At 44.2% G+C, this 20,598-nt stretch overlaps 1 protein-coding gene across 6 annotated transcripts in view; it reads right to left on the reverse strand.

The window, feature by feature from the left end:
* Positions 1–20,598, reverse strand: part of PHF20 (PHD finger protein 20) — a 104,696-nt gene that overhangs the window by 16,105 nt on the left and 67,993 nt on the right. For 5 of the 6 annotated variants that reach the window (XM_040435805.1, XM_040435804.1, XM_040435802.1 and 2 more), the window contains 6 exons: positions 16,252–16,527; positions 5,447–5,632; positions 5,019–5,099; positions 4,311–4,460; positions 1,707–1,888; positions 408–507 (listed from right to left, as the gene is read on the reverse strand). In XM_040435805.1, the coding sequence (XP_040291739.1) occupies positions 408–507; positions 1,707–1,888; positions 4,311–4,460; positions 5,019–5,099; positions 5,447–5,632; positions 16,252–16,527 (975 nt within the window). The remainder of the gene's footprint in view (positions 1–407; positions 508–1,706; positions 1,889–4,310; positions 4,461–5,018; positions 5,100–5,446; positions 5,633–16,251; positions 16,528–20,598) is intronic. The other variant, XM_040435807.1, reaches the window with a different exon arrangement.

Here is a 20,598-nt window from a genome sequence, read left to right on the forward strand (position 1 = left end):
CGGGGTGGTGCCCCCGGTGGAGGAGGTTATGCTGGTATTCTGTGGGCCCATTCTACTGCATAGGCTGAGGGAAAGTTTGCATCTGGAAAAAGCTCCTTCATTCAATTTTCTATAAACTTTCAGGCAATCCGATGATTCTAATGTCGTTTCTACGGAGCCTATTTTCTAGGTCATCTGCTTTCTGCTTCCATTGCTCCGCTTTGGTATTAAGATCAGAGATGGCTCTTGGAACAGTAGCGGTGGAATCCTCTATACGAGATATGCGTTCTTCAGTGTGTTCGACCCGTTTTCGCAGGTCTTGGCGCAGTAGTCCCAGATCCCCCCCCACCCCACGGAAATGCTACTTTGATTTGTCAAACAGTACAACGTTCCAATTTTATTTTATTTTTTTAAAGAACTATACATACCTGGTGGATCCTGGCAGATATAGCAAGTGTATTTTTCAGGTACAGTGTCTTCTAATAACCCCATGCAAACTCCATGCTGCCAGCACAAACATTCTTCACACTGGAAAAACAAAGTGCAAGAAAAGGATTATCAAAAGGAAAATACTCCAGCCACCACTTACGAGCCTGCTAGATACCACCACCATATTGAGAAGCAAGCCCCTGTTGTCATTTACGGTAAGACTCATTGATAAGAATATAGACCATTCACACAGGCAGATACACTGAGGCAATAATTGGGAATGAACATTCATAGGAATCATTCACTCCAGTTGTGTAGCTGCATTTACATGTAGCAATGATCACTTACTTTGAGTATTCGTCCACTGTCGGCAGCACATTTCTATTTACATGCTGCCAATAAAGGATTTTTTTAATTTTTTTTGTGACAATCAGATCATCTGACAAATGAGTTTGTCAAGTGATCACTGACACATTAGCATGGACCAATTATTGGGAACAAGCGTTTGTACGAACATTTGTTTTCTATAATTAACTCAATCATTTGCCAGGTAAATGGACCCTTAAATCCTTCAAATATCTTTTAGCAATAAATGAGGGTTATGAAACTGGACTCTGGGCAATCAAAGGATCACTGAGCTGGCATCTGCAGAATGGACCAAATCATCATCTTTATTTTGCCTTACCATAAACACTATACAAAAAGGTAGATATTAGGGGATTGGCATTCCATAGCATCTCCAACTTGTGGAAAACATTATTTATATGTGCTTCGGGTGATGTGGCAAGACATAAATGTGCCCCAGCATTATAAATTGAAGGGGTTTTCCAAGTTACTATTGATGACCTATTCTCAGGATAGGTCATCAATATCAGATCAGCAGGGGTTCGACAGAATGCCCCAGCCAATCAGCTGGTTGAAGAGAAGGCCACACGCCGTGCCAGCGCAGCCTTCCCTTCATTGTTTACCTGCTCAAGGTCTGCATTGCAGCGGTGAGCAGGAGTAGTTACAAGAAGCCGTTCTTTCCACTTTAATGGGACGGCTCGTTCCTAGAAAAGTGTATAGAAGTAAATGGGACGGCTTCTTGTAATTACACCTGCTCACAGCTGCGATGTAAGGCAGGTAAACAATGACTGGTGTGCGGCCTTCTCTTCAACCAACTGATTGGCGGGTGTGCTGGATGTTGGACCCCGTCAATCTGATATTGATGACCTATCCTGAGGATAGGACATCAATAAAAAAAAATCTCTCGGGAAAACCTCTATAAGGAGTTGATCTAAACTAGGTCTGTGTTCTACCTGAATCATGAAGTCATTTTCTTCCTGCACCTCACACATGCAGCGAACAATTTCACACTCGGCTTCATCATCCTCCATATCTTCATCTGCATTTGTAACGTCTATTTCTTCATTGTAGTCGTCATCATCATCATCACTCCAAAGCAGACTTTCTGTGCATGAATCACTTAGAGTCTCCTCATCTGTTCAAACGAAAGCCAATTAACCATCTACTAGAAGTTTCACTACACCATATAGAAGTTTTTTTTTCTGGTCTTAAATAAAGTGAAATCATAACAGGAAACTTTCTATTATAATAGTCAAGAACTCTAGCCGTCAATTAATTAATTCTAAATAACAGATATTGAAAATGGTGGGAATTGACAAAGTATATTAGAAAACTGTCATTTATGCTAGCAGAAGCATTAACATTAAAATACCTATAATTAAAGTGGTTATCTGGGGAGGAAAAAAAAATAATAATCAGCTTAAAATAAAGCCAACCTATAGAGAGAAATAAAACAAAAAACAAACACCACATGGCATGCAAATCCACATGCCATGATCTATTGCTGCTAAGCACAACGTAGGCGCTCTGTATACTGTCTCCATACATTTTGGTCAGAACACATAGGCCCACTGACCAGGTCACAGTGGCCACCTTTGGGTTGGACCCTTACACTAAAATAAAAGCACTTAAAGGGGTTATGCTGGAAAAATATATATATTATATTATATTTTCTCTTAAAAAAAAAAAGCCTCCAATGGCTGCCACTTGACTTGCTCATATAGCTCCTTGCCCCACTGCTATTAGTCTTGGGGTGTGAGCAGTGATATGACTTCAGTGGGCTGTTGCGCCAGCTATGTTCAATCTTTTGCAGTGATGTGAAAGATGACAACCTGACACAGCCCTCAGTCACATACCACAGGGTTGTGTTGTCTTAGCATAGGAATAAACATGTCTTCCCGTGTCACTTGACAGGGTGCAGGGTGGCCAAGTTGTAGCTCGGACCCAGAGCCCCGCCGATGTGATATAGATTACCTATCCTGAGGATAGGTCATCATTATTTTATATAATATATATATATTAGGTTATATATATATATAGGTTCTTCAAAGTAGCCACCTTTTGCTTTGATTACTGCTTTGCACACTCTTGGCATTCTCTTGATGAGCTTCAAGAGGTAGTCCCCTGAAATGGTTTTCACTTCACAGGTGTGCCCTGTCAGGTTTAATAAGTGGGATTTCTTGCCTTATAAATGGGGTTGGGACCATCAGTTGCGTTGAGGAGAAGTCAGGTGGATACACAGCTGATAGTCCTACTGAATAGACTCTTAGAATTTGTATTATGGCAAGAAAAAAGCAGCTAAGTAAAGAAAAACGAGTGGCCATCATTACTTTAAGAAATGAAGGTCAGTCAGTCAGCCGAAAAATTGGGAAAACTTTGAAAGTAAGGGCTATTTGACCATGAAGGAGAGTGATGGGGTGCTGCGCCAGATGACCTGGCCTCCACAGTCACCGGACCTGAACCCAATCGAGATGGTTTGGGGTGAGCTGGACCGCAGAGTGAAGGAAAAAGGGCCAACAAGTGCTAAGCATCTCTGGGAACTCCTTCAAGACTGTTGGAAGACCATTTCAGGGGACTACCTCTTGAAGCTCATCAAGAGAATGCCAAGAGTGTGCAAAGCAGTAATCAAAGCAAAAGGTGACTACTTTGAAGAACCTAGAATATGACATATTTTCAGTTGTTTCACACTTGTTTGTTATGTATATAAATCCACATGTGTTAATTCATAGTTTTGGTGCCTTCATAGTCATGAAAATAAAGAAAACTCTTTGAATGAGAAGGTGTGTCCAAACTTTTGGTCTGTACTGTATATATATATATATATATATATATATGAGATAGAGCTCTCTCTTTATCTCTGATTTTTTTATTTTTTTTAAAAAGCATCCCGTGATGAGCCTGCCCAGTGCGGTGTGTCTGCAGTCTTCTCATTCTGGCATGAAATACACTTTAAAGCAACATTTTCCAGCAGAGCTGGCTCCCTTTCCTAGTAGTATCCCGTATACGCACCACCCATAGACTATATACATCTAAGCGATCCACATCTCTGCTCAATGATTGGTGGGCATACAGATCAGACAGTGGCAATGCCACTTCCTGCTTTGTTCCCAGCAATCATGAGATCAATGGGCCCCGGGTAACTGCAGCGGTTGCTAGATTTTAAACAAACCCAGACCAGCTCTGCAGGGCATGCTACAAGGCTGTATTCTGTAATTGGGGCCAATATATCCAGAGAAATCAGCAACAAAAAAAAATAAAAAATATATATATTGTTAAGTTAAATGCGCCCCTCCCACCCCCTCCAAAGTTCTTGTATGACCTTATGAGGGGCAAAAATGATGAAAAAACGAAAATTAAAATAAAATGTACCCCCTTTTTAGAACATTTCCCAGGGAATAAAAAATATATAAAAATGCCATAATAAAATTTGCATAAAAATAAAGTTACATTTTGAAGCTGCATTGAAAACAAAAATAAAAAAAGACACTTAAAAGGACGTGCCCCCCATGAAAGAAATTATTGTGTCCATTTAATCAACATCTAATTCCGTTACTCACCACTTAATCGGGGCGTATCTCTGCGCTTCATATGATCAGATGTTTTAATAGAACAAGAAATGTTATAATCTGTGCCCAGCTTTATAGAGTTAGTTTTTTTGGGCGACAGCTCCTTTGAAATGTCCACATTTTCTTCGCTGCCTGATAGCTCTACAGATGAGATGTAGGAGTGGAAAAAAATGATCATAAGCCAGTTCAATAAAGTGGTAATGTGTCATAGAAAGAAAACGTCATGCAAGTGAGGTCAAAGGGACATGAAGTGGGAACAGCAAACTTGGGATTTTCCAGCGAGGCGCCACTGAACCCATTAGGGTCCGTTCATATTGGTCATATTTTAGAGAGCAAAAAACAGTGCAGCCTGGAAGCCAGCATCCATCTTCAAATGGAATTATGCTAATGTGAACAGAGACATGGATGTACAGAGCAACCATTTGGGTGACATTGGAGGAAGGGAACGTATATAAAGAATACATATAAAAATAATAAAAAATAATGCATGTTGTCCGTAGGTTCATAAAATTCTATAGAGTATTTTTCATTATCTTGGCCTACTATGTGAGCGAGAGATGCAGGCTAATTAACTCAATGGGTACTGTAATGACATCGATTGGCGGCCTTCACCCAATAACTTCTGCTACTGTTAATATGACACAGCTTATAAAATGAGACAGAAGCGTGAACACTCCCAAAGTGTGACACTTTCATTACCTGACTTGATTCTTTTCTTTTTCTTCTTCTTTGATTTAAGGCTCAAAAGGTCATTAAACTTCTCCTTTACCTTATCTTTAACTGTAAATGAGTTTGAGAATTAGAGCCGAGGCCTGATATTGCAGAGCAGTATGGCAACATCCTGAGACACTGAATATATACTTTTACCCATCTTTAGAATATCATAAAATTAGATATTGGACTGGTGGTGTAAATGCTCTGTCCAATTGGACCTATAGGAGGTTTGTCTTAGGCACTTTTCCTGGGACATACAATGTCCACGTTGGGTTGTCATTTCTATCTTATTCATTTCTTCTCTTGTTACATCATTTTGGCTTATTAAGTAGCTTAACTGGGGTCACAGGATCTATACTTAAGTGCACTACGTGAGTGGTGTCTATTTTTAAAAGCAATAAAACAACCCTTACCACTATCTGAACCCTTCTCAGGCTTGCGACAAGACTTCTGAATTTGATTCTCTTTGCTTTTCTCTTTCAGTGTAGGTCTTTGGACACTTGAGCTATTTGTGGCTGGGCTTGAATGGCGCCTCTTCTCACAAATTAAGTCTTTACCATCATGGGGTGAACTTCGTAGAGAAATCTGAAACGGGGTGTCTAAAGAAACCAGAAACAGGTCATACAAAAGTCTGGAATCAACCACCGATTTCAAACGCCACATAAATCATTCACTGACAGGACTACAAAAATGGAGAACAGACACGTAGATCATGCTTCAAAGTACTCAAACTAGGGTTGAGACCATCAGGCAGAACATTGTCAGCGACTGAGCAAACTAAAACCGACAGTCAGCGGCCATGCCACCACATAACGGCAGAAAGAAAAGCATTACAGAAGATGGTTGATGGCCCCGTGTAACAGCAACCTTCTAGTCAGCTGTCATTCCCATAAAGAGTCATATCACACTATTACAAGATAAAAAAGAAGTTCCTCTGGGAAAGATTGGGTAAAATAACCATCTACAGGCAATCACAGACACATGCATGAAGAATTAGTCCTGGCCAATAGTCAATGACCAGATGCTTGAAGTAATATTAGGCATTTGTATATAAAAACCCATTGTTACAAATAGTGAAGAGCCCAGTCACTAATCCATCTACTGTCCAACAGCTAACTAGGAAACTGATTTGGGATCTGCCACAGTCCACTAGTCTAGCAATGTCCAAGCTTGTGCTCCAGGAACATCAACAGGCAGGAAATTATCTTATAAATATCACATAAGTAGTACAAAAGGGATTGTCTGCCTTTCTTCTAACCGATCTATCCTTTGGATAGGTCACCAGCATCTGATCGGTGGGGGTCAGACACCCAGGGGTCACATAACAGTCATGACATCACTGGCTTGCACGATGCAGCGAGAGGGCCGTGCCGCTACTGCGAGCAGCGCTGCCTTCTCAAACAGCTGATAGACAGGGGGTCCCGGGTGTCTGACCCCCACCGATCAGATGGTGATGACCTATCCAAAATATTAAAATCAGTAAGAAAAAAGGCGGACAACCCCTTTAATTTTCAATAAATCAACGTGTAAGGCTGGGGCTACACAATGCCATGTATCAAGTTTCAGAGAAGCTGCATGGCCAAAATAACGTGTTGTCCGAAATATGCTTGTGTGGCCATTTGTAAAAACAGAACCAAATCGCAGAAAAGTTGTGGTTATACGCCACATCCATTGTGGTCTATGATGCCAAAGTCACATGAGGCTTTGCGACCACATATTCAACAGTATTAGATATTTTTGTCTGATGGGTTATCCGGTGCGGTGAAGATCCCAACCAAAGCACACGCTTGACATCAAAGTAGAGGGGTCCAAGTCATTGTCATTTATGCTCCTCACCAAAAATACTTACCCACATGTGGTTTGTATAGGGGTTGTCCCATGAAAAATACCCTAGAACTTTCAAACCAGCAGCTGGATCTGAATACCTTTGTAATTGCATGGAACTATAAACTTTGTATAGCCACTGAGTTATTCTCTGAAATCTGTACAGCGCCACGCGCTGTTTGCCCCTTTTCCGAAAGTCCAGCTCACTGAGGTTGGCACGTGCGCTTAGTTCCATCTTTATCAGGGGGGTGTCCTTGCAGCTGCTGGCAGTTAAAATGCACCCCCTCCCCTGAGCTGCCAGTTTGAAATAAATCTAACAGAGCAATAAAATGGGAAAATCTCTAGATTTATGTGAGGTACAGGGCTGGTTCTAAGTTTGTTGGAAAGAGATTGCCATGTACTGTATGATTGCCATGTACTGATTTTCATGCTTCAGGTTACTTTCACACTAGCAGCAGGACAGATCCGACAGGCTGTTCACCCTGTCTGATTTGTGCTGCTGCCGGACTGCCGCTCTATCCTGCTGCCGGACTGCCGCTCATGCTTCGGCACAGCATGGCAGTGCGTGGTGAGAGGCCGCCGGACTAAAAAGTCAGACATGCAGTACTTTTAGTCCGGCGGCCTCTCGCCCTGCTGCAGCGGAGCTCCGCTCCCCGTCCCCATTATAGTCAATAAGGATGGAGTGGAAGTCCGGCAGCACGGCGAAATAGCAGCAGGACGGATACGACAGAGTGAACAGCCCGTCACATCCGTCCTGCCGCTAGTGTGAAAGTAGCCTTAGGCTACTGTCACACTCGTGGTTGGTGCGGATCTGACATGGATCTGCACAGACGGATCCGTTCAGATAATACAACAGTCTGCATCCGTTCAGAACGGATCCGTTTGTATTATCTGTAACATAGCCAAGACGGATCCGTCTTGAACACCATTGAAAGTCAATGGAGGACGGATCCATTTTCTGTTGTGCCAGATTGTGTCATAGAAAACGAATCAGTCCCCATTAACTTACATTGTGTGTCAGAACAGATCAGTTTGGCTCAGTTTTGTCTGCTTGCAGCGTCTTGGTGTCCGCCTACAAAGCCGAATGGAGACGGAACGGAGGCAAACTGATTCATTCTGAGTGGATCCTTTTCCATTCAGAATGCATTGGGGCTCAACTGATCCGTTTTGGACTGCTTGTGAGAGCCCTGAACGGATCTCACAAACGGAAAGCCAAAACACCAGTGTGAAAGTAGCCTTACATTAAACATAGGATAACCCCTTTAAGTTAGTTTTTCATATCCAAAACCAGCAGTGGATCCAAAATAATTATAGGAAAGAATTATACTTTCCCCCTTTTTTTTGGTTTCCACCATTGTCTGTCTCACAAACTGCATGTGTGCGCCAGCCTGTGGACACACATTACATTGCTGCTGGCCGTATCCACCAATTTTGGACCTGCCTGCCATCTAATCTGTATGGGGACTTCCACTCTCCTTCTGCAGCAAAAGTCAGGGGAAAGAAGGATCAGTCATGTTGGACTGCATCACGTTGTTCTCATTGGAGAGGAGCCATTGCGGCAGTGGATCCAGGATCACAGATCTGTTTGCACCTTGCACCAACTGAGAAGCACAAGCACTTTAACCAGATTGAACTTCCAGCACCTACCACAAAGATAAGAGACTTCCTCCTGCCAGAGCCTATCTCCCAGGAATCCCAAGAACACCACTCTGGGCGGAGCCCCGACAGACACTGTGGGTGTGGTCTGGCTAGGTACCCTTATTAACCCGGCCCCACTGCGGCAGCAGCGCGCCAAAGGCAAGCCCGTCCGGACACAGACTGATTATTAGATTAACTGACATTGCCGGTGTGCCCTTGGCCGTCACCAAGACTCCTCCATTATTGGGAAACGCTCGCCTGGTTTGATTGGAGAACTTGGGTAACAATTGACATTTTAAATGTCTTGTAGTTAAAAATGTTATTATGACTTACAGTAATTTTACTCCAATAACTGATTTTTTAGGATGGTTATCGATATGATGATGTATACACGTAATGAGCTAATTGCTCTGAATGGGGCCACATTGTCCCTATTGCCCGCACAAACAACGAGGAAATTGACCACACATCATTTGTGGATATCCGCCATCTTGCCAAAAACCCATAGGCAATTAAGAAGGAAAAGCTTCCCGAAAAAGATTACACCTTCGGGGCCAATTCCAACTCAGAACCAGCATTTGCTGAAAGGGGCACTTCTAAACTGCCGTTCTGCGGTTAAGAATGCAGCCAACATTTATGATTTGATTTTATCTAATAATCTAGATTATTTGTGCCTAACTGAAACGTGGTTTGCGGAGGGGGTGGATCCTATGTTGGATGAATTGGCCCCCCCTTGTAGAAAATTCTCCACATAGACAGGGCCACTAGAGGTGGAGGTGTTGCAATGGTCTTTCGTGAGCATCTAATGATGACAGCCCTTAAGAATGGCCCAATTTTTAAAACTTTTGAACACCTAGCTATCAAATGCCAGAAGAGTCCAGAAGAGGCCTTCTCTATCTATATTATCTACCACCCCCCAGATTTAAAAACAGGATTTGATGAACTGCTGGAATTGGCCACATCGGCCTTCCTAGATAGTCAAAAGAACATCATTGGGGGCGATAAGTTGTTGGGCCGATGATGTGTCCAACATCCAAACCCAGCAATTCTTAATATCTCTTGAGACCATTGGCTTCATGCAGGAGGTGACCTCCCCGACTCACAGGGGCGGCCACATCCTGGACTGGATTCTGACATCCGGGGTGGAGATACAGGTCCAATCCATACATGATCTGGTGTAGACTGATTATAAAAATACACTTTTTAATCAAACTATCCCCCCTTTAAAAAAAAGCTCCCCATTTTCCAGTGAGAGAGAAGACTCTCACCCAACAAAGAAATTAGAAAATTCTTTATTTGGAGGAATTTGGCAACAGCTTTAAGGAGAATCTGAATATAGACTTATTCCGCTCCATAGAATCCACGGAAGCAAAGCTAACAGCTTTTAATGATTACATAGAGGCTACACTAAACACCTTAGCACCTATGAAACAAACAGCAACCTCGTCCGCCTAATAAAAACCCGCCTTGGTTCATTGCTGAATTAAGAGAGGATAAAAAGACTTCCACAGCCCTTGAAAGGGCCTGGAGAAAAAAATCCCAAAGAAGACACCAAAATTAAATACAAAATAAGTATGAGAAAGTACAGAGATAATATTAAAAATACCAAAAGAACATACTACTCAAATAAAATAAGCAATGCGGCTAACAACTCCGGAGAACTTTTCAAAGTGGCTAAAGAACTAGCCAATCCTAGATGTAAGATTGCAACAACGGAGCACTCAAGCACTGTGCCAGCAAATGGCCGACTACTTTGCTGAAAAAATTTAGAAACTTAGGGATAACATCCCAACGGTTCATAGGACGGACGAGACACTTCTTTATTTTCAACCTTACCCTATTCCTTCACAGAATTTCAGCCCATCTCTGAGGAGAGAACGATTGAAATCATAGGAGCTCTTAGATCCTCCTCCTCGCCTCTAGATCCATGCCCGGCATCCGTGGTGAAGTCTGCCGCGGTTGCAATGGCACCATACATTCGAGACATTATAAATAGTTCCTTTTCCAGCGGTCAGGTGCCAGCTATTCTGAAGCAGGCAGTGGTAACACCTCTGCCTAAGAAACCTGCGCAGATTTCGGGACTGCCGTTCTTTGCAAAGATAGGCGAGAGGGAGGTTGCTGCACAACTGCAGGGATATCTGGAGGCCAATCACATTCTTGACGACTTCCAGTCGGGATTCCGACCAGGAAGGGGTACTGAGACTGCTCTGGTCAATGTCCAGGATAATCTACTGATTGCATTAGACCAGAATGACTCCATGGTCCTAGTCCTTCTGCACCCATCATTCGCTTTTGACACTATTGACCATCAAGTGTTCTTGAACCGGTTGAAAGTGGTAGCCGGATTAGATGGAAAGACCTTGGCATGGATGGTCTCATTTCTCCAGGACAGGGTACAACGAGTGAAGCTAGGGGTATTTCACTCAACCGATCTTTCACTGTCCTGTGGAGTACCACAAGGCTCGGCACTATCCCTAGTCTTGTTCAACATCTGAGACCATTGGCCGACATCATCAGGAGCCACAATCTTCAGTTTCATGTTTATGCGGATGATACACAACTGTACTTTAGGCTTGCCAAAGGAACAGTTTATCAAGTCAATCTGGCCGGATGTCTCTTGGAGATCGATCACTGGATGAGTGCCAATTATCTAAAGCTTAATGGCACCAAAACTGAATGTATTACATTCAGTGACCAGAAAATTACACCCTCAGCACCCCAATGGCCATTGTCCTTTGGACCTGTCCCTGACACAGCCACCCAGGTCAGGGACTTGGGAGTGGTCTTGGACTCCAGATTAACCCTGGCCCCTCAGATAAATCAGGTGCCACTACCAGCTGAAACTTCTGGGGAGGATTTTAAAATACATTGAATCCCCACTCGGGAAAGCCTTGGTCGGAGCAGCGATCAGCAGTCGGTTGGACTATTGTAATGCCTTGTACATGGGACTCCCTAAGAAGAACTTTCATAGACTTCAACTTGTGCAGAATGCCGCAGCGAGGCTCCTAACGGGTGTTGCCCTCCGAGAGCATATCACTCCCTCTCTTAATGCCTTGCACTGGCTCCCCGTCCAACAACGGGTGATGTTCAAGATTGGATGCTTCATGCATAGGGTATTCCATGGTGTGGGGCCCTTGTACCCGCAACGTAAATTCACCAGGTATGCCCCGTTGAGGACATTGAGGTCTAGTAACGCTGCGAATTTTAACATCCTGCAAGTTAACAAGATCAAACGTGGCGGTAGATCCTTTTCGGCTCAAGGGGCCAGATTTTGGAAACACCTACCTCTGGCCCTGAAAATGATTGCCAGTCTAATTTTGGGGGTTTTCTTAAATCTTAGTCTATAAATTCACGGTTGGTAATGTTCTTTTATTTTAAAGATATTTTCCCCACGTTTATTAAATGGTTTTCTTCACATTCTCTATATCTCGTCCAAACCCTTTGAACCTTGAGCCCCCTACCTTCCTCCCCTTTTTCTTGACACTCCATTTGATAAGTGCTAGGAAATTGGTCTCTGGAATAGGTGCCTTATTCTCTAGGCCTTTGTGGCCCATGGCAAAGTGTCATGCCTTCTTTTTTTCCCTCCCTGTTGAATTACGGTAGTCAGCTAAGCGCATCGAGGCCCAAAGGGTAAGACTTAGTGTACACAAGACTATACATCATTGACTTGCTCCCCTTTCTCCACTGCACGGACATGCTAAGCCAAACATTCTGAATATCTATCTCCAGAAAAACTAAATGCTGTCTTACAAAGCCAACCCTACCCATATCACATATGATGGTGCCAAGTAGGGTTGTGATTTCTACTGTTTTAAAGTTACAGAAGGGCCATTATCTAGGAGGCAATCAGAAAATTCAATTGTCCCAACTGCACAGGGACAGGTTTGGCTGCCATCAGTGGAGAGCCACTGGAAAGCATAGCTCTGAATCTGAAGATTCTTCATTAGGACCTCCCCTTTAAATTAAATGCAGTGCACCAATATATTTCTCCTTTTCCACGTAATGTGCTGCCGGCCAGCGCTGGTGCAAATGTGGGAATTAACAACCAACCCACATCATCTGATTACCAGGATGGCTCTTTTGAAAAGCACTTTACAACATACAAGAAAAAAAAAAAAGAATAGGGAGAAGGGTGTTAAAAGGGGTTTGTCCATGTGCTTCATATTGATGATCTAGCTTCAGGATAGGTCATCAATATCAGATCGGTGGGCATCTGACTTCCTGCACCCCTGCTGATCCTGTGAGCTCCAAGGCCTCCTCGCCGCTTACCAAACACTGTCCATTGTAGGGGTGCACCGAAATTCCGGCGGCCGAAAATATTGGCCGAAAATGGGCCTAATCCATTTCGGCCGATATTGGTACATATCGGCAGAAAATATGGGGTTTGGGATTTGTGGGATTTGTCACCCACCAAGTAGCGGCGGGTGTATCAGCTGTGAGGGAGGCGGGATTGGGGGCCGGCATCTGCTTTTATAATGACAGCGGGGCCCGTGCAGTGACTGTATTCTACTACACGGGCCCCGCTCACTGTATAATCGTATGTCTAATAGTTAATTGTAATTGTATGTAATCACATAAGGAGCGCTGTGTATTACCGGTACTTACAACTACAAGCGCTCGCCTACTCGGTAGGTAGCAGAGAGGAGGGAGGAGGCAGGCCGGGAGGACGGACGCTGGCAGTGTGAGTCATACGTCATGCGCCGCCCACTTTATGAATGAAGCAGACTGCAAGGGCGCATGACGTATGACTCACACTGCCAGCGCCTGTCCTCCCGGCCTGCCTCCTCTCTGCTACCTACCGAGCAGGCGAGCGCTTGTAGTTGTAAGTACCGGTAATACACAGCGCTCCTTATGTGATTACATACAATTACAATTAACTATTAGACATACGATTATACAGTGAGCGGGGCCCGTGTAGTAGAATACAGTCACTGCACGGGCCCCGCTGTCATAAAAGCAGATGCCGGCCCCCTGCGTGTATTGAGGGTCATTCACTACAGGGACACTTATGGAGGGGATCTGTGGATGACACATAGCATAAGATAAGATGCTATATATGCGTCATACACAGATCCTCATAACAGTGCCATCCAGAGACCCCAATAAGAGTCACCCACAGATCCCCCATAACAGTACGTCACCCACAGATCCCCCATAACAGTACGTCACCCACAGATCCCCCATAACAGTACGTCACCCACAGATCCCCCATAACAGTACGTCACCCACAGATCCCCCATAACAGTACGTCACCCACAGATCCCCCATAACAGTACGTCACCCACAGATCCCCCATAACAGTACGTCACCCACAGATCCCCCATAACAGTACATCACCCACAGATCCCCCATAACAGTACGTCACCCACAGATCCCCCATAACAGTACGTCACCCACAGATCCCCCATAACAGTACGTCACCCACAGATCCCCCATAACAGTAAGTCACCCACAGATCCCCCATAACAGTACGTCACCCACAGATCCCCCCATAACAGTACGTCACCCACAGACCACAATTAGTTCAAAACCCACCAAAAGCACACCTTTTGGTTCAAAATATTTTTTTTCTTATTTTCCTCCTCAAAAACCTAGGTGCGTCTTATGGGCCGGTGCGTCTTATAGGGCGAAAAATACGGTACATAGATTCAGTAAGAATCCCCAATCCTGTGGGAAGCCATCCACCTAGATATATATTAAAATGATGATTGCCCTGATGTACAGGAGGCTAATTGTGTCTTAGCCTCCAGGAAGATAAAGCTGACTGTCACTGTACTGTAACAATTTTCGCGGCCATCCGACATTTTGTTGTTTCTAAAAATAGTGCCATGAGTCTGACTAGCACTCAGACTCAAATGTAAATAAATATAATTTACAGTTTCGGTTTTCGGTCAAGGGCATCCTGAATTTTCGGTTTCGGACCAGAATTTTCATTTCGGTGCACCCCTAGTCCATTGCACTAGTGGAATTGCTTGGTACTGCAGCCATTCACTGGAATGGGACTGAGCTGCGCCTAGTCCATATGACCAATGAACGTGATGTCACTGGTCTCTTCAAACAGTTGATCGGCGGTGGACCAGGACCCCCGCCAATCTGATATTGATGACCCATACTATGGATAAGCCATCAATATCAAAAATCTTAGACAAATCTCCCCCCCCCCCTTTTTTTTTTAAAACAGCACCTGCATTTTTCTTGTGCGTCTGTGAGCCGTTACAGTGAGGTGAAACACAGACATCCATTTGCCTCAGTGTTGGGGCTTATTCACACGACCTTGTGAAGCCCATGCCCGTATTGCGGACCCCGCAATACACTGTCCCGTTCCGTGGCCATTCCGCATCATGGATGCGGACCCATTCATTTCAATGGGTCCGCAAATCCGGAATGGAACAGAACACTACGGAAGCACTACGGAGTGCTTTCTGAGGTTCTGTTCCATGCTTCCCACCGCAAAAAAAGATAGAGCTTGCGCTATCTTTTTGCGGAACGGTGGGATCGTGTACCCATTCAAGTGACTGGGGCCGCGATCCCTATGTGGCTGCCACACGGCAGGTGCCCATGCTTAGCGGACAGCAATTTGCGGTCCACAGCACAGGCTTCACACAGTCATGTGAATAAGCCCTTAAACTTAGGCCTAGCATCTCACCAAGAGAAAGAAGCGCATCCACTCAGCAAGTGAGGAGAAAATATATATTTTTCTCAAATGTTAAGAGGAATAGAGAGGGGGAGGGGGGGAAACCTCATGTAGGTGGTCATCTAAAAAACACCAATTTTCTGTAATTAAATTACAGCAAATGTTTTTATACTCCAGGTTAGGGATCGACCGATATTGATTTTTTAGGGCCGATACCGATAATTTGTGAACTTTCAGGCCGATAGCCGATAATTTATACCGATATTCTGGGTATTTTTATTTTTGCTAAAAACAAAAATTTTCCTACACAAATCTGCTGAAAATTAATATGTTTATTGTTGACGTGTATTTTTTTTTTTTTGTAAATCTTTCATTTATACTTAATATTTTTGTGTTTTTTTTTACTAACTTTTAGCCCCCTTAGGGACTAGAACCCTTGTCCTATTCACCCTGATAGATCTCACATGAATAGGATCTCACACTGTCCCTGCTGCCCTGTGCACACAGCAGCAGGGAGCTGACTTCAAAAGCGTCCTGGCTGCCATGGTAACCAATCGGAGCCCCAGGATTACACTGCTGGGGCTCCGATCGGAGGAGGAGGGGACCCTGTGGACACTGCCACCAATGATTAATACTGGGTGGGGGGGCGCACTGCGCCACCAATGTTTTTACTATTGGGATGGGGGGCGCACTGTGCCCCTCCCCTCCTCTTATATTCTGTCCTCTCATTGGCGGCAGCAGCACAGGGGGAGGGAGACACTGCTTCCTTCTCCCCTGTGCTGCGGAGGGAACACAGAGCGCTGAGAGCAGCGCGATCTGTGTTCCCAATATGTTATCGGAATATCGGCAAAATAGATGCCGATACCGATAACGTTCTAAATCCTGAATATCGGCCGATAATATCGGTAAAACCGATAATCAGTCGATCCCTACTCCAGGTAAATAAAACAAACTAAAGAAACGAGAGGAAAGGAAAAATAATTCACACTAAAGGGGTAAATGACATGTAGGACAGGGATTCGCCTATGTCTCAACCATGATCCGGTAACCATAGGACATGACTACAACAGCACTACAATCTAAGCCTAAACAGAGCCACAGGACAAAGGCGAGCAGTCTTACGCAGGGAACCAGAGGTGGTGCGTCTCCTTTTTGAGGTCTGCTGGCTGTTCTTTTCATGAGCTAAAGAGCCTCTTGTCTGCATATGCCTGGTCATAGACATCTGATCCTGCTCTGCCTTTTCAACTCCATGGAAATACTTCAGGTGATAATGCAGCAATTTGGCTTTGCGAAAGGATTTGGAGCAATCCAAAATTTTGCATTTAAACCTGTTGGCGTCCAGTTCCAAGGTCACAGCTTTGGCAGCTGGATCATCTGGTTTCTTCAAAGTATTTGTTACTGTAAGTACACAACAAAAGAAAAAAAAAAAAAAAAAAAGAAAAAATAGGAAAGTAAAAATGCAAGAATTCAAATCATAAAGGGAAGAAAACTAAAAAACACAAAACAAAAAAAGGAAACTAGAGAAGCTTTGTCAATTAGCCATATAATCTGCAAGAGGGGGGCTGGAAGGCCAGGTTCAAATAGAGAGTTGATGTGGTATAGAATACATCCATCCTCATCACTTAGATGCTAGATGTGAGACGATTAGGAGTTTTCAATCCATAGGCCTGGCCTAGGGAATGCAAAAGATGCGGACAGCACACAGTGTGCTCTCCAAAACTGTGCCCCTGCAACACAAAAAAGTCCAATTTTTCGATTTGCAGATAAAAAGACATTTGTAACAGTTTGGCACCTGCGGAAGGGGGAAATGCAGGATGCACATGGTCGTGTGCATCCCAATGCACATCATGCACTCTTCATATTATTCACAATACAAATCATTATATGCAAAAAGGACAGAAGGTGGAAAAATGACAGATCATTTCTGACTGCAGGATGACAGGCCGAACTGGATGGACAAATGTCTTTTTTCGGCCTTATGTACTATGTTACTGCCCAATGATCCTAAATATGGAGTAATGCGTGTAATTTTCAGCTTCTTCAAAAGAAATACGCTGCAGTGAAAAGTGCATGCCCACATTTTACCACCTCTTAAGGCAACAGTCGATGTATTTCTTAACCACACTGAGCATCTGTAGGTGAACCTGGCCTTGTAAGGGGACTTTCACACTTGCGTTGCTGGATTCCGGCAGGCTGTTCCGTCGCCGGAATCGGCAATCTGTATGCAAACGGAAACCATTTGTAGACGGATCCGTTTCACAAATATATTGCAATACCGGATCCGTCTCTCCGATGTCATCCGGAAAAAACTGATCGGGTATTTTTTTATTTTATTTTTTACATTTTTAAAAAGGACCAGATCCGTCAATGTGGCAATTTTAATGCCAGATCCAGCACTAATACATTCCAATGGAAAAGAAATGGTGGCATTCCGGCAAGTGTTCAGGATTTTTGGCAGGAGAGAAAACTGAAGCATGATGCGGTATTATCTCAGTCCTGAAAAGGCAAAAAGACTGAAATAAAGACATCCTGAAAGGATTGCTTTCCATTCAGAATGCATTAGGATAAAACGGATCCTTTTTTCCCGGTATTGAGCCCAGAGGACAGAACTCAATACTGGAAAACTTTGACACAAGTGTGAAAGTGCCCTAAGGAGAACATGGAGATTCTAAAAGCTGGATGCCTCTGACAGTGTGAGTAACTACAATAGCTGTGCAGCAAGACGACAAAGTAAGGACAGGGGGTAGTAAAAGTCACTAAGTATATTTACTCCTCCATGCATCCCACTAACAGGACATGCCCATTTTAGTAAATACTTGTATGCCACAAAACAATTCCAGATCACCTTTTCCTATAACTGCGAGTTCCATCGTTCCAGTCATTATTCCTAAAAATGTATGAATAAACTGACAAGATGTCAAAGGGATGTGTTCCAGCACAGTCTGATACTACCAGCACTGACTGGACTGTGAAACACCCAATCTAATCATATATTAATAGCTGGAATAACAGAATTATAAGAAAAAGGTTTTAGAATTTATATTCTATATGGAACACAATCACATAAAAACCACGTCAGGATAGCTGGCAGGTCCTCTTTAATAAAAAGCTCAGACCGTATATCACACTGCTCTTTAGACTGCCTACCAGAAGGTCTTTGATCTTAAAGGCAAGATGCTATTAAAGGGGTTGTCTCAGGTCACAGTTACCAAGGTGAGAGGAGACCAAGTCCTGACCTCGAGGAGTGGCCTGGCACTCACTATTTCTGTAGCTATGAAAACAGACGAGCACAGCCAGCCATACTGTACCCAGGTTAGGGAAAAGGCATAGCTTGCTGCACTCCGCTGTTTGCCGGCCACCTGGTGAACGATGAGACAGCCCCTTTAATCCACTAGCCTCACAATAGTGCTCACTACTTCATCCTGCCGATAAGGCTACATTCACACGTCCGTGGTGTGTTGCGGACCCGCAAATTGCGGGTCCGCAACACACTAGCCCGTCACCCCCATAGAAATGCCTATTCTTGTCCTCAAGCTGCGGACAAGAATAGGACATGCTCTATCTTTTTGCGGAGCTGCGGACCCAAAATCGGGGCCGCGCTCCGCAATTGCGGCTGCAGACAGCACACTGTGTGCTGTCCGCATCCATTCCGTCCCCATACAGAATTAATGGGTCCGCACCCGTTCCGCAAAATTGCGGAAAGTATGCGGACCCATTTTGCGGACGTGTGAATGGAGCCTAAGTAGGCGTGTACATGGACAAGCGAGCAAGAACTGAATCCATTCTACGTAAGTGAATTACTAGTTCTTCCCTACAGCAGGCAGAACAGTATGTAACACACATGCTGTGGATTACGTGCAGTTTTATTGTGTGAAAAAACTGCAGCGTGATACAATACCGGCAAAGTGAAAAAGACTGGACAAATCTCACGAACACTTTGCTTTTTCCCTTTTTTGAAATTCACAGCATCGTTTTCCCTATAAACTTCAATCGAGTTTTTAAAGGGGTTATCAGAGAAAAAATGTCCCCCATATGCCCGGGCCCCTCACACTGAACATCCAAAAGCCCTGATAAATCAAATAGTCCAAGAAGTCTGTCTGAAGAACCAGAAATGCCCCTAACTTTATACTACTCCAGTAGCAGAGAACAGCAGCCATCTTCTACACAATACAGGGATACCTGCAAATAGTCACCTCTGCCAGTTACAGGCATACTATGCAAGATCCTATGTCACCTAGCAGGCTCTGTGCTGGCAGAAAGAAATCAGGTTAGAAGCCCTTCATAATGAACACTTGGGAAATAAAATAGAAATCTCAACTGCACCAGAATTACCCTTTAAATCTCCTTATTAAAGGGAACCAGTCACCGGGATTGTGTGTATAGAGCTGAGGACAAGGATTGCTAGATGGCCGTTAGCACATCCACAATACCCAGTCCCCATAGCTCTGTGTGCTTTTATTGTGTAAAAAAAACAATTTGATACATATGCAAATTACCCCGAGATGAGTCCAGCACCGCATCCTCAGAATCTCCTCCTAGCTCCCCAACGTCAAAGCCAGAGTGCAGTAATCTCTCAATGCGCGAGCTAGCGCATGCGCAGTGACAGTGTTCCTTCCCTGTGCTGGCATCATCCTCAGGGAAAGAACTGCGCATGCGCTAGCTCGCGCATCGCGAGATTACGGCGCTCTGGCTTTCTGACGTCGGGGAGCAAGGAGGAGATTGAGGATGCGGGGCGGTGCTGGACTCCTTCACGCTGGACTCCTTCACGCTGGACTCATCTCAGGGTAATTTGCATATGGATCAAATAGGTTTTATTTTACACAATAAAAGCACTCAGAGCTATGGGGACTGGGTATTGCGGATGTGCTAGCGGCCATCCAGCAGCCCATGTCCTCAGCTCTATACACAAAATCCCAGTGACAGGTTCCCTTTAAAGAGGTTGCCTGGACACCGGTCCTTTTCTTCACCCATAAAACAGTCACAAATCACAGCCTGACCGGGAGTCTAATCATAACAACCAACAGCATCATAGGTGCTTATGAAGGTGTTAAACCAGATGATCAGACCCTTGGTTAGACCAGGATTGGTGACTGCAATAACAGCAAGAAAAAAGCTATGATTTAATGTTAAAGCAGGCACTAGGTCCTCCAAACAGCCAGTTTCTAAGTGGTTTATGTTTAACTGCAATCTGTAGAAAAGTTACTGACACTAATAGAAATCAGTTACATAGCTGGGGGGGGGGGGTTCTGCAGTGTCAGGGTATCCACAGGATAGGCAATCAATACAAGACTGGCAGGGGTCCAACTCCTAGCAAGCCTGTCAGTGGCCACTGTGCTCCAGTCTGCTCAAAGCATGTTGTATAGTGGCTCCCAGGCCCATTCACCTGAATGAGAGGCACATAAGCCTTATGACTGTGTGCAGATTAACATTTTAGAGGACGCAGACCTCTCACTAGTGCTGTGGCCTCTT

This window comes from Bufo bufo, chromosome 6, assembly GCF_905171765.1.
Source record: "Bufo bufo chromosome 6, aBufBuf1.1, whole genome shotgun sequence".
Classification (NCBI taxonomy): domain Eukaryota; kingdom Metazoa; phylum Chordata; class Amphibia; order Anura; family Bufonidae; genus Bufo; species Bufo bufo.